General features: G+C 34.6%; 1 protein-coding gene across 1 annotated transcript; it reads left to right on the top strand.

The window, feature by feature from the left end:
* The first annotated feature begins 228 nt into the window (after positions 1 to 228).
* Positions 229 to 933, top strand: LOC139848713 (secreted RxLR effector protein 161-like). Its single transcript, XM_071838418.1, has one exon. The coding sequence runs from the start codon at positions 229 to 231 to the stop codon at positions 931 to 933; it is 705 nt and encodes a 234-aa protein (XP_071694519.1).
* Positions 934 to 15,371: the final 14,438 nt, after the last annotated feature.

Below are 15,371 nucleotides of genomic sequence, written 5' to 3'. Positions count from 1 at the left end.
GGGAAGTGTTTTCAAATGAAAGACCTTGGCGATACTGCTTATATTCTAGGAATAAAAATTCATAGAGATAGATTAAAGCGACTAATCGGCTTGAGCCAAAGTGCATATATTGAAAAGATTCTAAAACGATTCAAGATGCAAGATTCCAAACGCGGATTTTTGCCAATGTCACATGGTACAATATTGAGCAAGTCTCAAAGTCCTAGCACAAATGATGAGCTTAGATGAATGAATGGAACTCCATATGCTTCTGCAATTGGATCCATTATGTATGCCATGTTATGCACAAGACCAGACGTATCGTATGCTTTGAGCATGACGAGTAGATACCAACAAAATCCAGGTGAAAGCCACTGGATGGCTGTCAAGAACATCCTAAAGTACTTGAGAAGGACTAAAGATATGTTCTTGATTTACGGTGGTGTAGAAGAAGATCTTACTGTAAAGTGTTACACAGATGCTAGCTTCCAAACTGATAGAGATGATTCACGATCACAATCTGGATATGTCTTTATCTTGAATGGAGGAGCTATAACTTGGAAAAGTTCTAAGCAGAAAGTAGTTGCACAATCTACTACAGAAGCTGAATACATTGCTGCATCAGAGGTAGCACAAGAGGCTGCGTGGATGAAAAAGTTCATTGCTGATTTAGGGGTGATGCCAAGCATAGAAGACCCCATAGAAATATTTTGCGACAACAATGGTGCTATTGCTCAAGAAAAAGAACCTAGATCGCATCACAGCACCAAACATATCCTTAGGAGATTCCACTATATACGTCACATAGTGGGAAACGGAGATGTTTGTATTCGCAAAGTTCACACATATCAAAACCTTGCTGATCCTTTTACAATGGCTTTGGCACAATCAAAACACGAGGGTCATGCTCGGTGCATAGGGCTTCGTAATGTTAATGATTGGAATGATTTGTAATTTAGTATTATGATATTTTGGAACATTTATGCAACATTTATATTAAATGATATGATGTATTTGGAGATAATCATACTCATTAATAATTATTGTGTTCTTTATTAGTATGTTTAAATCCTTGAATAACCCCGTTATTCAAAAACGTCCATAGTCGATCACAACTATGGGAATAGTTGTGAGTTAAGACTAATGTGAATAAGTTGGTTGACTTTCTTTAAGATGAAAGTAGAGCAAGGGAGTTGCAACCAAATTCACCTATGTTTATTGAAGAATAAACATTGGACATGACCCGCTTTCAAGATCACTTCATGGATCGATGTCATAAGTGATTCTTGAAAATGGTAATATCTTTATATCCTTAGACCGTAGATACATATTGGGTCTTAAGTGTGAGGATTGTTATACTTTAACATAGTCAAACATTTTTCTTTAGCCAGGCAATCATAAAAGCTATTGTTAAGTATAATATGAGACACATGAGAGACGTGTGTAGTCTAGACGGGATTTGTTCCTCTCATCTGGATGAGAGATTGACATCTATGGGGCCCTCGATGATTTGAATTGATTAAGATGCGTGGCCACGCTCAAACTATATTGATGTATCCAATGGTGTTTGTTTTATCACTTTCAATCTTGATCGAGTAACATAATGTATGAGCTAAATATGAGATTGATTACTATCCATGTCTCATGCTCAACGTGATGTCAGTAACAAAGGGATAACTGATACCTTACCTATATATTGATTTGAAGTTTAAACTTAAGAATCAATGGATGCTCGGAATGATACAATTTCAAGTGTTGTTAGGGGCAGTGGCATGTTGCTAGACGTTTACCACTGTCTGTGTTGACGTATGTCGAATCTTGTGCAAGTGGGAGATTGTTGGTTATTAATGCCCAAGACACAACTTATGTCTATACTACTAATGACGTTTGAACCTAAAGGGTCACACACAATGAGCAAATAAATATCAATTACATATTTGAATATGATTCGTATATTACAACCTTATTATTCATGTTGTGAGATTGGTATTTAATAGAAATAATAATACTACAATTGTATGAGAATGCATAGAAATATATAAACATGTATGTGTGTAAGTAACAAGTATATTACTTACTTGTTTCCATCTTATTAACTAAGTATATACAATAGTTTTGTAAAATTGTTTGTATATTATTAACTAGTTGGTAGGTCATGCATGGATATACTTTACATTACATTATGTAAGAATACAAGTAAAATAAAATGATGAAAGAATGTCTTTCATGATGACTTGTTGCCTTTCATGATTAAAGTGAAATGATTATGCATTGCTTTTCATAATGACTTGTTTGTGTGTTTCTTTAAATGTATGAGAACATACGTACATTATCATAAGAGTTAGAAAACACACATTTGCAAGTATTATCAAAAGAGTTACTTACAATATATTCTAAGTTTTCTTTTAAGTTTGGAAGAGTTACTAATAGAACAATATAGTTTTAAAATAAGAAATAAGAAAGGTTGTTTCTTATACCTGTTTTCAAGGGTTGTGAAGGACTAGCATCCGGTTGATATTGGAGTTTGCTTTCGTGTGGATTACCGATAGAGGGAGGCTACTTTGGTTCCTAAATTCTTAGCATTCATAACTTCTCAAGTTCAAAGTCTTCAAAGGTTGTATTCTTTAAACTCACTATTTATTATTTAGTTTTCTTAACAACATGCAATTGGATCCTTGGTGGAGAGTTTTTGAAAGGTTTAAAAATTGTTGTACATGCTTCCGCTGCTAAATAGTTTTATGAAATTTCATACAAATCCCTTCACTTTCTTCCATTGTTGAATATCAATGTTCACCTTCTTACTCCTATTTGTGATCCACTGATGGGATATCACCTTGATGTGAGTCAATACGTCTTCCTTCAAAACCGTTCCTCTCTTCTACAATGGCCAATGAATGATCCTATTGCTTCAAGACCATATGATCTATAATAAAATGTATCTCGTTTCCAGAAAAATTTTAGTTAGCAAATCCGATTTCATTTGAAAGTTACCGACACTGATTGCATTTAAAATATGATACGGTCTATTCGAGTCGACCGCTAACTCCAATCATAGGGACCGATTCGAGATGGTCAATCTCCCAAGAATATAGACTAAGAAGAGACTTTGGTTCAAAACCACTTTTTCATTCATAACATTAAAGCAAAAGCTAGGTACATATTTATAGTAATAAACTAACCTAAACTACTAGTAGAGGAAACTGTAAATACTAGGCACGGTTACTAAACATCATGTGACTAACAAATAACACTAAATAATAAACAAGGAACATGGTACATGTTTGTAACATGATAGATCATGGGAATAAATATGGAAGTAGTTTGCTGACTTAGTAAACGTGGGATAATCCCCCCACTTCACACGTGCCAACTCTTGCAATTGTTACCATCCATGCTCGTATCAAAATACCATTAGGGGGAGTTGTATTAAGATTCCACAAGTTAATGACCCCTCTCCAAATTGTTGCCGATTGTCTATAGGTGGTGAAAAGATGATCCTAAGACTCATCCGATGATGAGAAAAGTGGACATAAGGATGAATCTGGATTAACTCTTCGATTGACTAAGTTATCCTAAGTTGGAAGACCATTTGATATCATCCTCCATATAAATAAGTTAACCTTTTTAGGAACACAAGCTAACCATTTAAAAGAAAGTAAGCGCTAGTCAAATCTAAGCAATTGAGCATCCAATAATTTCGAGAATTTAGCAACCGTGAATTTTCCATTTGAGTTATCATGCCATGACCATGAATCTTCTTCATTGAAAAGTGGAGGAGAATGCAGGATTCAAGGTTGCTTAGTTCATCAAGTGAAACAAATGAAGGCCTACAAACAAACATACAAAGGGGAGGAAAATCGAGTTCAAACTAAAAAAAACAACCAATTAAACTAGGAGTCCGAATAACCCCACAAAACCGATACAAGCATTGCAACTACATAAAACAGGAAAACAAATTCAAACCATTACTAGGACAACAAAGAGAGACCTTAATCTAACCCGTCAAAACCCGAATAAACCTAAGTGATCGGTTCAGCGCCCTCGAACCCAATTCAAAAAACAAATAAAGAAGACTCCACTCAAGTAACAAAATCAAATGTCGTCGATGTTGAATTTTCTCAACTCATACTCGTGCATCTTCTTCATCTTCTTCGGTATATCTTTTGGCTTGACATTAATCAATCGTGATTCAAATTTCTGACCCTTAAAGTCCTTCATTACGGTGTTGAAAAAACTGGTAAAAGATCCCATGATCACCTAACCACACTAATCAGACCGCCTGAATCCTAAACACTTCGTCATCTTTTTGATCGTGCAAAACAAAAAAAATTACTCACACCCGGCCTGGGTTCTTCTTCTTTTCTTTTTTCTTCGAGTTTGTCGTCGCCTAAAACAATCGTGGGATCATTAACTCACAAGGAAGACGACAGCCTGCCTTGTGACGATGGATTTTATTCCATGCCACTAAGCACGACTCCTCACAACCTTTTCCAATACATAAACAAGTCTTTCCACCAAGAGTCGTCTTCGTCACTCTCACATCGCCAATAGGACCATCGAAATATAACAATATTCGGGCGACCCTAGCCAAACAAATATGACTTCCCCAATTTTAAAATGTACTACACCCTACATTATCATTTTATTCTTGTAACGCGGATTATATGAGACTTAACCAGTCATATATGATTGCAATGTTGAGCAATTAAAGCCATACAATTCTTAAGTGGTAGAAGAGTTCAAGGTTTGAAGGTCGGGCGACGTGTTTAGAGTTTGTGCAATATGTATCGAGATCCAATGGCTTAGTTAGGAGATAGCGAAGAACTCTCGGGTATGTCAATATACTCATGAGGTAATCTATTAAAATTGATCTATGATTTAGAATAGGTTATTGTGGTGGTTCGCAGCGGTAACGAAGCAGGGGTCGGATCGATAGGTTTTGTTATGATTGAGATTTTCTAATTTCGGAGGTTATGGCGTAGCTGTGATAGGAAATACATAGCGGGATCGTTAACTGTTAGATCACTTTGATATTTTTACTATAGCTTCTAGACATGTAAATATAAAAACGGTCAAGATTTGGTAGTGATCGGACTACTCAATTGGGATATATGATTGCGCAGTTTTGAGAGAAAAATCATTATCAGTTCGTCTACCGTTGGGTCGATCTGAAATTTGGACCGTAGGTGCTACACATACGAATCTAAGAGAGGTAAAAAAATTTAATGATGATCGGACCGTTGGATATTCATTTATCGATTTTTTTAAATTTTTTTTTTTTTTTTGTGGATTTGGAATAAATTTTCCGGGTTTGATGCGTGGTTTGAAAAGGGATGACCAAATAATTGATCGGATATTTCAAGATGCTAGGAATATGCATGCGGATAATCCGCATAAGTCCCGGAACTTGATCGTTCTAGAATTGTTGAGGGTGTCAGGAACTTAATGTGATTTTGGTAACTGACGAAATTTATCGAGCTATTGAGAGTTTGACGACTAGTGGAGTTATAGAGATGGTTTTGCGACGTTGTTCACCAATGTTCTCAAGATTAGTGCAATGATTCTGGATAACACTAGGGCTTCAAATACTTATTTTACTCTGCAATGGCAAAGTAATTTGCGACTGACTGGTGGTACGAACTAAGTTTCTTCTCGAGTAGCCGCGATTTTAAATATTACTTGTACAGTGAGAGCGTGGTTAGGTGAGAAGATGGGGTTTGTGAAATTCATAGCTATGCAGAGGTAAGTGTACTAGCGTGAAAGCGGGAAGTTGGAAAAGGTCTTAAATTTTGAGATGGTGATTGCGTTCTCACTGGGTACCTTGATGAGGAGTCTATGAAGGCCTCTGTTGGGGTTTTCTAATTGTTGTGAAGGAATATCATAGATGATATATTGGGTAAATTGTACGGATGATCATTGACATGTCAATGACAGGTTTGGATGTGTCTATAGTGATAAGTGAGGCGTTGTAGCTTCCTGTATAATCTTTTAATTGAAGTTTCACATACTTCAATGGTTCTTCTAGTGGAAGAAGATATCTTCTGGTTTAAGAAGTTGGTGGTGAAGAAACCGAGATGACCCATGCTAATAACTAAGAGATTGGTATCACACTCCCAATTAAGTTAAATAAATTTGCTAACAATAAAGAGTGGGGCTATGAGTTCACCTTAGTAAGTAGAGAGAGATCGTTATTCCTCGGAATAGAAAGTTTGGATGGATGAGCAGAAAGTCAACCTAATGACATTTAAGAGTAGTTAAGTGTTTTACCCAAATTTAAGTTTAAGTATGCAAGTGTTTTAAGTATAGTTCGTTTTACTAAGTTCCATTCCTAGTAAGTTTCTACTTTTAGTAGTTTCCATTTTTAGTAGTTTCCATTTTTAGTAGTTTCCATTTTTAGTAAGTTAGTGTCGAACACTAGTGAGTTGTCCTTAATAAGTCTACCACCTATTAAGTGTGAAGATAACTAGGTGTATGATTACTATAGTAGGGTTTGACATTGTGCACCATACTCAAACATCTATTCCACCGCCGAGTCACCAGAATGACCAATTGTTACCGGTTGGCCCAGGATTTCTTGACCAAAATCTAAGTTTGGCATTCGTAATCCACAAGCGTCCAATAGTGGTACCAAGGATCACCCTAGGCCTTAAGTAGCGTTGACGTTCGAGTAACCACACGTTATCGTGAATGACTAACGTAATCGTATAATATAATATAAGTAGTAGTATATTATATGTGTTAGTAATAATATAAGTGTATAGGTGTTAGTATTATATAATAGTATTAGGGTTTTAGTTAATTAAAGAAATATTTAACATTAGAGTTTAGTAATAAATGATTAGGGTTTAATTAATGTATTAGGGTTTTATTAAACTAGGGTTTAATAAATTAGGGTTAGGTTTAATTAGTTAGGGTTTTAATATTTTAATATGTATATGTATATATAAATCGTGTATATGTATATATATATATATATATATATATATATATATATATTTTTATTTTTCATATATATAAACTATATATATATATGTATGTATATAAAAATATTTTTTTACATGTATATATATATATATATATATATATATATCGAATATGTATATGTATATATGTATTTATTTTGTTTCCTTAATTAAACACAAACCAATCTTCTAACATTTATCTAGGGTTTAAAGATCAAACACTCCCCCCCCCCTTTTTTTCGGTCGATAACATACATACATATTAATTTTTTTTTTCTTTTTTCATGTATATATAAATCTATGTGTGTACATGTATATAATGTATATGTTTATGAATTAATCAAGATTGTATCATGAACATGAATTTAAAACAAAGATCAAAGATTATGTAAATAAGTTTTAGGGTTTATGTTATACCTTGAAGATTCGAAGATGATTAACAAAGAAAAGATGAAACACTTTGAAGATGAAGATCAAAACCTTGAAGATTGATGAACACCTTTGAAGATCTATGAAGAACTTTGAAGAACGCGAAGAACGACTTGAAGAACGACTTGAAGATCACTTGAAGAACTTGAAGGTGGTGGTGGTGGATTTCGATGGTGGTGTTGATGGTTTCGGTTTGTTTGGCCGAAAACAAGAGAGAGAGGGGAGAGAGATTTGGGAGAGAGATTTGTGAATGAGATTTGGTACAAAGAAAAGGTTTAGCTTAGGCCTCTATTTATAGGAGTGCTAGGAAAATTCTAGAATTAGGGTTAGGGTTAGGTTTACTTAGGGAACAAGTTGGACTTGGAGAGGAAGTAATGGGGGTCATGGGAGCCGAAAATTGGGAGGGGTATTTTGGACATTTCATAAAAAAAAAATTTCCGGCTAGGCATTATCAAGGGAGGAGTTTTGGGATTTTTTCGTTTTAGTCCTTACACTTTAAATTAGCTTAAATAATCCCTAAACTTGTTTTAAGATTAATTAAGTTATATACTCCCTCCGTCCTGAAATGTCCCGTTCATATTGATTATAAACGTTCTATATTAATTGATTTCGTTGCGAGGTTTTGACCTCTATATGAGACGTTTTTCAAAGACTGCATTCATTTTTAAAACAACCATAACCTTTATTTTATGAATAAAGGTTTTAAAAACATTACGTAGATTATCAAATAATGATAATCTAAAATATACTGTTTACACACGACCATTACATAATGATTTACAATAGAAATATATTACATCGACATATGTTTCTTGAATGCAGTTTTTTTTACACAATATCATACAAACATGGACTCGAAATCTTGTCCTTATTTTAGTATGCAACAGCGGAAGCTCTTAGTATTCACCTGAGAATAAACATGCTTTAAACGTCAACAAAAATGTTGGTGAGTTATAGGTTTAACCTATATATATCAAATCGTAACAATAGACCACAAGATTTCATATTTCAATACACATCCCATACATAGAGATAAAAATCATTCATATGGTGAACACCTGGTAACCGACATTAACAAGATGCATATATAAGAATATCCCCATTATTCCTGGACACCCTTCGGATATGATATAAATTTCGAAGTACTAAAGCATCCGGTACTTTGGATGGGGTTTGTTAGGCCCAATAGATCTATCTTTAGGATTCGCGTCAATTAGGGTGTCTGTTCCCTAATTCTTAGATTACCAGACTTAATAAAAAGGGGCATATTCGATTTCGATAATTCAACCATAGAATGTAGTTTCACGTACTTGTGTCTATTTTGTAAATCTTTTATAAAACCTGCATGTATTCTCATCTCAAAAATATTAGATTTTAAAAGTGGGACTATAACTCACTTTCACAGATATTTCCTTCCTCGGAAATAAGACTTGGCCACGGATCGATTCACGAATCTATACAAATATGTACATATATATCAAAGTATGATCAAAATATAATTACAACCATTTTTATTATGTTTTAAAGATTTGAGTGTATTAAGTCAGCTGTCCTCGTTAATAACCTACAACTAGTTGTCCACAGTTAGATGTACAGAAATAAATTGATATATATTATCTTGAATCAATCCACGACCCAGTGTATACACGTCTCAGGCTAAATCACAACTCAAAGTATATATATTTTTGGAATCAACCTCAACCCTGTATAGGTAACTCCAACATTACTGCATATAGAGTGTCTATGGTTGTTCCAAATAATATATATACATGGGTCGATATGATATGTCAAAACATTTGCATACGTGTCTATGGTATCCCAAGATTACATAATATATTAGAATACATGTATAATACAATATAAGTTAGCTAGGATATGATTTGTATAGATTTTTTAAACATTTCCCGTAGCTAAAAAGATCAAAAATATCCAATCTTGTTTTACCCATAACTTCTTCATTTTAAATTCGTTTTGAGTGAATCAAATTGCTATGGTTTCATATTGAAATTCGTTTTGAGTGAATCAAATTGCTATGGTTTCATATTGAACTCTAATTTAAGAATCCAAACATAAAAAGTATAGGTTTATAGTCGGAAATTTAAGTTACATGTCAATTACTAAAGAGGTAGTCATTTCCGTCGAAAGAACGGCATCTTGATGACCATTTTGAAAAACATACTTTCACTTTGAGTTTAACCAAGATTTTTGGATATAGTTTCATGTTCATATGAAAAATCATTTTCCTAGAATAACAACTTTTAAATCAAAGTTTATCATAGTTTTTAATTATCCAAACCAAAACAGCCCCAGGTTTCACTACGACGGTGTATATCCGATTTTATGGTGTTCATCGTGTTTCCAGGTTTTAAATCATTAAGTTAGCATATCATATAGATATAGAACATGTGTTTAGTTGATTTTAAAAGTCAAGTTATAAGGATTATCTTTTGTTTGCGAACAAGTTTAGAATTAACTAAACTATGTTCTAGTGATTACAAGTTTAAACCTTCGAATAAGATAGCTTTATATGTATGAATCGAATGATGTTATGAACATCATTACTACCTCAAGTTTTCTGGATAAAACTACTGGAAATGAGAAAAATGGATCTAGCTTCAAAGGATCCTTGGATGGCTTGAAAGTTCTTGAAGCAGAATCATGACACGAAAACAGTTCAAGTAAGATTTTCACTCGAAATAAGATTGTTATAGTTGTAGAAATTGAATCAAAGTTTGAATATGAATATTACCTTGAATTAGAAAGATAACCTACTATAAATAACAAAGGTTCCTTGATCTTAGATGATTACTTGGAATGAATTAGAAAGCTTGGAAGTAGACTTGCAAACTTGGAAGTATTCTTGATTTTTATGAAACTATACTTATGGAATTTATGAAGGACACTTAGAACTTGAAGATGGAACTTGAGAGAGATCAATTAGATGAAGAAAATTGAAGAATGAAAGTATTTGTAGGTGTTTTTGGTCGTTGGTATATGGATTAGATATAAAGGATATGTAATTTTGTTTTCATGTAAATAATTCATGAATGATTACTAATATTCTTGTAATTTTATGAGATATTTCATGCTAGTTTCCATATGATGGTTCCCACATGTGTTAGGTGGCTCACATGGGCTGCTAAGAGCTGATCATTGGAGTGTATATACCAATAGTACATACATCTAAAAGCTGTGTATTGTACGAGTACGAATACGGGTGCATACGAGTAGAATTGTTGATGAAACTAAATGAGGATGTAATTGTAAGCATTTTTGTTAAGTAGAAGTACTTTGATATGTGTCTTGAAGTCTTTCAAAAGTGTAAGAATACATATCAAAACACAACATGTATATACATTCTAATGGAGTCGTTAAGTCTTCGTTAGTCGTTACATGTAGTGTTGTTTTGAAACCTTTAAGTTAACGATCTCAATTAATGTTGTTAATCCAATGTTTATTATATCAAATGAGATGTTAAATTATTATATTATCATGATATTATGATGTATGAATATCTCTTAATATGATATATACATTAAAATATCGTTACAACGATAATCGTTACATATAAGTCTCGTTTCGTAATTCTTTAGTTAGTAGTCTTGTTTTTACATATGTAGTTCATTGTTAACACACTTAATGATATATTTAAATATCATTTTATCATGTTAAATATAGTGTATCAATATCTTAATATGATACATAAATATTTAGTAGACGTTATCATAACGATAATCGTTATATATATCATTTCGAGTTTCTTAACTTAGTAATCTCATTTCTTATATATATCACACATTGTTAATATACTTAGTGAGATACTTACTCATCATAATCTCATGTCAACCATATATATATGTCTATATATGCCACAACATGTAGTTTTTACAATTTTGTAACGCTCGTGAATCGCCGGTCAACTTGGGTGATCAATTGTCTATATGAAACTTATTTCATTTAATCAAGTCTTAACAAGTTTGATTGCTTAACACATTGGAAACATTTAGTCATGTAAATATCAATCTCAATTAATATATATAAATATGGAAAAGTTCGGGTCACTACACATCCCAATTTAATAGTCCACAGACAAAATGGCACACAGTTTTAGGAAATTCCACTAACTTCATTTATCCACCAATGAAATATTTTCTCTCTCCAGATCCACCAATCAAATATATCCTCTTTCCTTTCTATTTATGGAAGTGGACTATTAATATGGGACATCCCAAAATGGAAAAACATGACTATCTAATTGGGACGGAGGTAGTACTTTAAACTTTAATTTATTACCTTTTGTTCACGAAAATTAATTAACTTATTATTTCCGTCTTTCATTAACTTGCCAATTAATGTATAAAGTTAATTAATATAATTTATAATTCTCAATACTTAACAACCGTTAATTAAAGTTTAATTGTTAAGTTTTATTATATTGTTGGGCATTTAATAAGGAAAAGTATAAAATGGAAAAATGAGGGTCGTTATAGTACCTCCCCGTTATTGAAAACTTCGTCCCGAAGTTTTAGGTAGATTCCTCGTTTGCATCAGCAGTTGAGAAGAGATGGGGATATTTCTGTATCATGTGGTCTTTGCATTCCCAGGTATATTCGGGGCCTCTACGCGAATTCCAACGGACTTTAACGATAGGTATGTTGCTTTTACGCGTTTGTTTGACCTCTCCTTCCATGATTTCTATAGGTTCTTCAACGAAGTGCATTTGCTCATCAATGCGAATATCATCCAGAGGAATAACAAGTGTGTCATCAGCAAGACACCTTTTAAGATTCGAGACATGAAACACATCATGTACTTGGCTAAGTTCAGTTGGTAGTTCTAATCGGTACGCCACGGGACCGACTCTTTGAGTGACTGTGAAAGGTCCAACATATCGTGGACTGAGTTTGCTTCGTTTACCGAAACGGACAACACCTTTCCAAGGGGATAATTTAAACATGACTTTATCTCCAACTTGGTATTCTATGTCCTTTCGCTTTCTATTGGCATAGCTCTTTTGTCAGCTACGGGAAGTTTCTAATCGTTGCTTAATCTGGACGATCTTTTCGGTAGTTTCATGAATAATTTCAGGACCAGTTAAATGTCTGTCCTCGATTTCATCCCAACACAAAGGGGATCTACATTTCCGGCCATATAAAGCTTCAAAAGGTGCAACTTTAATGATAGAGTGATAACTGTTGTTGTAAGAAAATTCAAGCAAAGGTAGATGTATATCCCATCCTTTGCCGAAATCGATTACACAAGCACGTAGCATATCTTCCAAGGTTTGAATAGTTCGTTCACTTTGACCATCAGTTTGCGGATGATAGGTTGTACTCATATCGAGTTGAGTTCCAAGAGCAGATTTTAAAGTTTTCCAGAATCTAGAAACGAATCGATCGTCGCGATAAGAAATAATCGAGATAGGAACTCCATGACATGAGACAATTTCTTTAATGTAAAGCTGTGATAATTTCTCCATCTTATCAGTTTCCTCGATCAGTATGAAATGTGCAGATTTAGTAAGACGATCAACTATGACCCAAATAGTATCGTTACCGTTCGAAGTCTTAGGTAACTTAGTAACGAAGTCCATAGTGATGCATTCCCACTTCCACTGCAGAATATCGGGTTGTGTCAACAGACCAGAAGGCTTTTGATGTTCAGCCTTGACTTTCAGACAAGTGAGACACTTACTAACATAAGTAGAAATGTCGACTTTCATGTTAGGCCGCCAGTAGAATTCCTTCACATCGTGATACATCTTACTGGAACCGGGATGAATAGAGTACCTAGTCTTATGAGCTTCATCCAAGACTAGTTCACGGAGATTACCGAAGTGAGGGACCCAAATTCTGTTGCCAAAGTACCATGTACCATTAGCTTTCACTTGGAGTTAGTTCTCAAAACCTATAGGTCCTTCACCTTCGATAAGTGTTGGTTTGATAGCTTCAAGTTGAGCTTCACAGATTTGTGATATAAGATTCGATTTGATTTTCAGGTTCAAAGCACGAACATGTTTAACATCGTCTTTTCGACTAAGGGCATCGACAACTACATTCGCCTTGCTAGGATGATATTTCAGCTCACAGTGATAATCGTTCAATAGCTCGAGCCATCGGCTTTGCCTCATATTCAACTGTTTTTGATCAAAGATGTGTTGAAGACTTTTATGGTCAGTGTACATCGTAAACTTAGTACCATATAGATAATGTCTCCATATCTTTAATGCGAATACCACGACACCTAACTCTAGGTCATGTGTTATATAGTTCTCCTCGTGTTTCTTCAACTGTCTAGATGCGTAGGCAATAACCTTTTCACGTTGCATTAAAACACAACCAAAGCCTTGCTTTGAGGCATCACAGTAAACAACAAAGTCGTCAGTACCTTCAGGTAAAGAGAGAATCGGAGCTGTGGTCAATTTATCCTTCAGAACCTTGAAAGCAGATTCCTGTTCTTCGAACCACTCAAACTTCTTCCCTTTGTGAGTTAACTTCGTAAGGGGTTTAGCAAGAAGAGAAAAATCTTTTATGAACCTTCGATAATAACCGGCAAGTCCCAAAAATTGACGAATATGCTTTGTAGTCTTTGGTATCTCCCAGTTTTGAATAGTGGTAATCTTAGCTGGATCGACATGTATTCCGTTACTATCAACAACATGTCCAAGAAATTGTACGGTTTTGAGCCAAAACTCGCACTTAGAAAATTTAGCGTAGAGTTGTTCCTTCCGTAAGAGTTCAAGAATCATACGCAAATGCTGCTCATGTTCTTTCTCACTCTTGGAGTAGATCAAGATGTCATCAATGAACATAATGACAAATTTGTCAAGATACGACTTGCAAACACGATTCATAAGATCCATGAACACCGTAGGAGCGTTAGTCAAACCAAAAGGCATGAAACAGAATTCATAGTGCCCATAACGAGTGCGAAAAGTAGTCTTAGGAATGTCGGATTCCTTGACTTTGAGTTGGTGATAATCGGACCTCAAATCAATCTTTGAATAAACACTTGACCCTTGAAGTTGGTCAAATAGATCATCAATACGCGGCAACGGGTAACGGTTCTTGATAGTAAGCTTGTTGAGTTCGTGGTAATCAATGCACATCCTCAACGTACCGTCCTTCTTCTTAACGAATAGAATATGAGCTCCCCATGGGCACGAGCTTGGATGAATGAAACCTTTATCCAATAGTTCTTGGAGTTGGTTGGATAATTCCTTCATTTCAGACGGTGCTAAACGGTATGGCGCTTTAGCAATAGGAGCAGCACCGATAGCTAAATCAATTTGAAATTCGACTTGCCGAGGAGGTGGAAGACCAGGAAGATCTTCGGGAAACACATCGGGAAAGTCTTTAACCACTGGTACATCTTCAATACACTTCTCTTTTGATTCAATCATCTTAACGTGGGCTAGAATAGCTGGATAACCTTTCATAAGGTATTTGCGGGTTTTAATATAGGAGATAATGTTGAGATTAGAACCACTCTTGTCGCCTTGAATGGCTAGAGTCTCTCCATTTCCTAACGGAATGTTAACGGTTTTATCAAAACACAAGATTGCAGCATGTAATGGATGTAGCCAATCCATTCCAACTACGACATCAAAACTTCCGAGCTCGACCGGCAAAAGGTCTATCTTAAATTCTTTATTGGCTAAGATTAGGTTGCAGTTTTTATAGATTTTATCGACTTTCATGATCTTTCCATTGGCTACTTCTACTAATCATTTAGTTTATAAGGGTTGAGGCTTTTCAGTAAATAGGGTACAAAATTCACTAGACCGTAACTTTTATCGGCACCCGTATCGAATAAAATAGTTGCATAACAATTATTGACAAGATACGTACCCGTGATGACCTCATCTTCATCTCGGGCTTCAGCAGCAGTAAGAACAAACGCACGACCCTTTGCAGCAGTAGTATTGGCTCCATTAGCGGGATTATATTTCTTCTTAGGACAATTTGGACTAATGTGTCCCTTTTCTCCACAAGTGTAACA

Source organism: Rutidosis leptorrhynchoides, chromosome 5 (assembly GCF_046630445.1).
Source record: "Rutidosis leptorrhynchoides isolate AG116_Rl617_1_P2 chromosome 5, CSIRO_AGI_Rlap_v1, whole genome shotgun sequence".
Lineage (NCBI taxonomy): Eukaryota > Viridiplantae > Streptophyta > Magnoliopsida > Asterales > Asteraceae > Rutidosis > Rutidosis leptorrhynchoides.
Note: the sequence above shows the minus strand (reverse complement) of the source record. Positions and strands in the feature narration are given on the sequence as shown.

What these genes read in the sequence shown, in the direction of transcription:
- LOC139848713 (XM_071838418.1), top strand. Translation starts at nt 229, where the DNA reads ATGAATGGAACTCCATATGCTTCTGCAATTGGATCCATTATGTATGCC.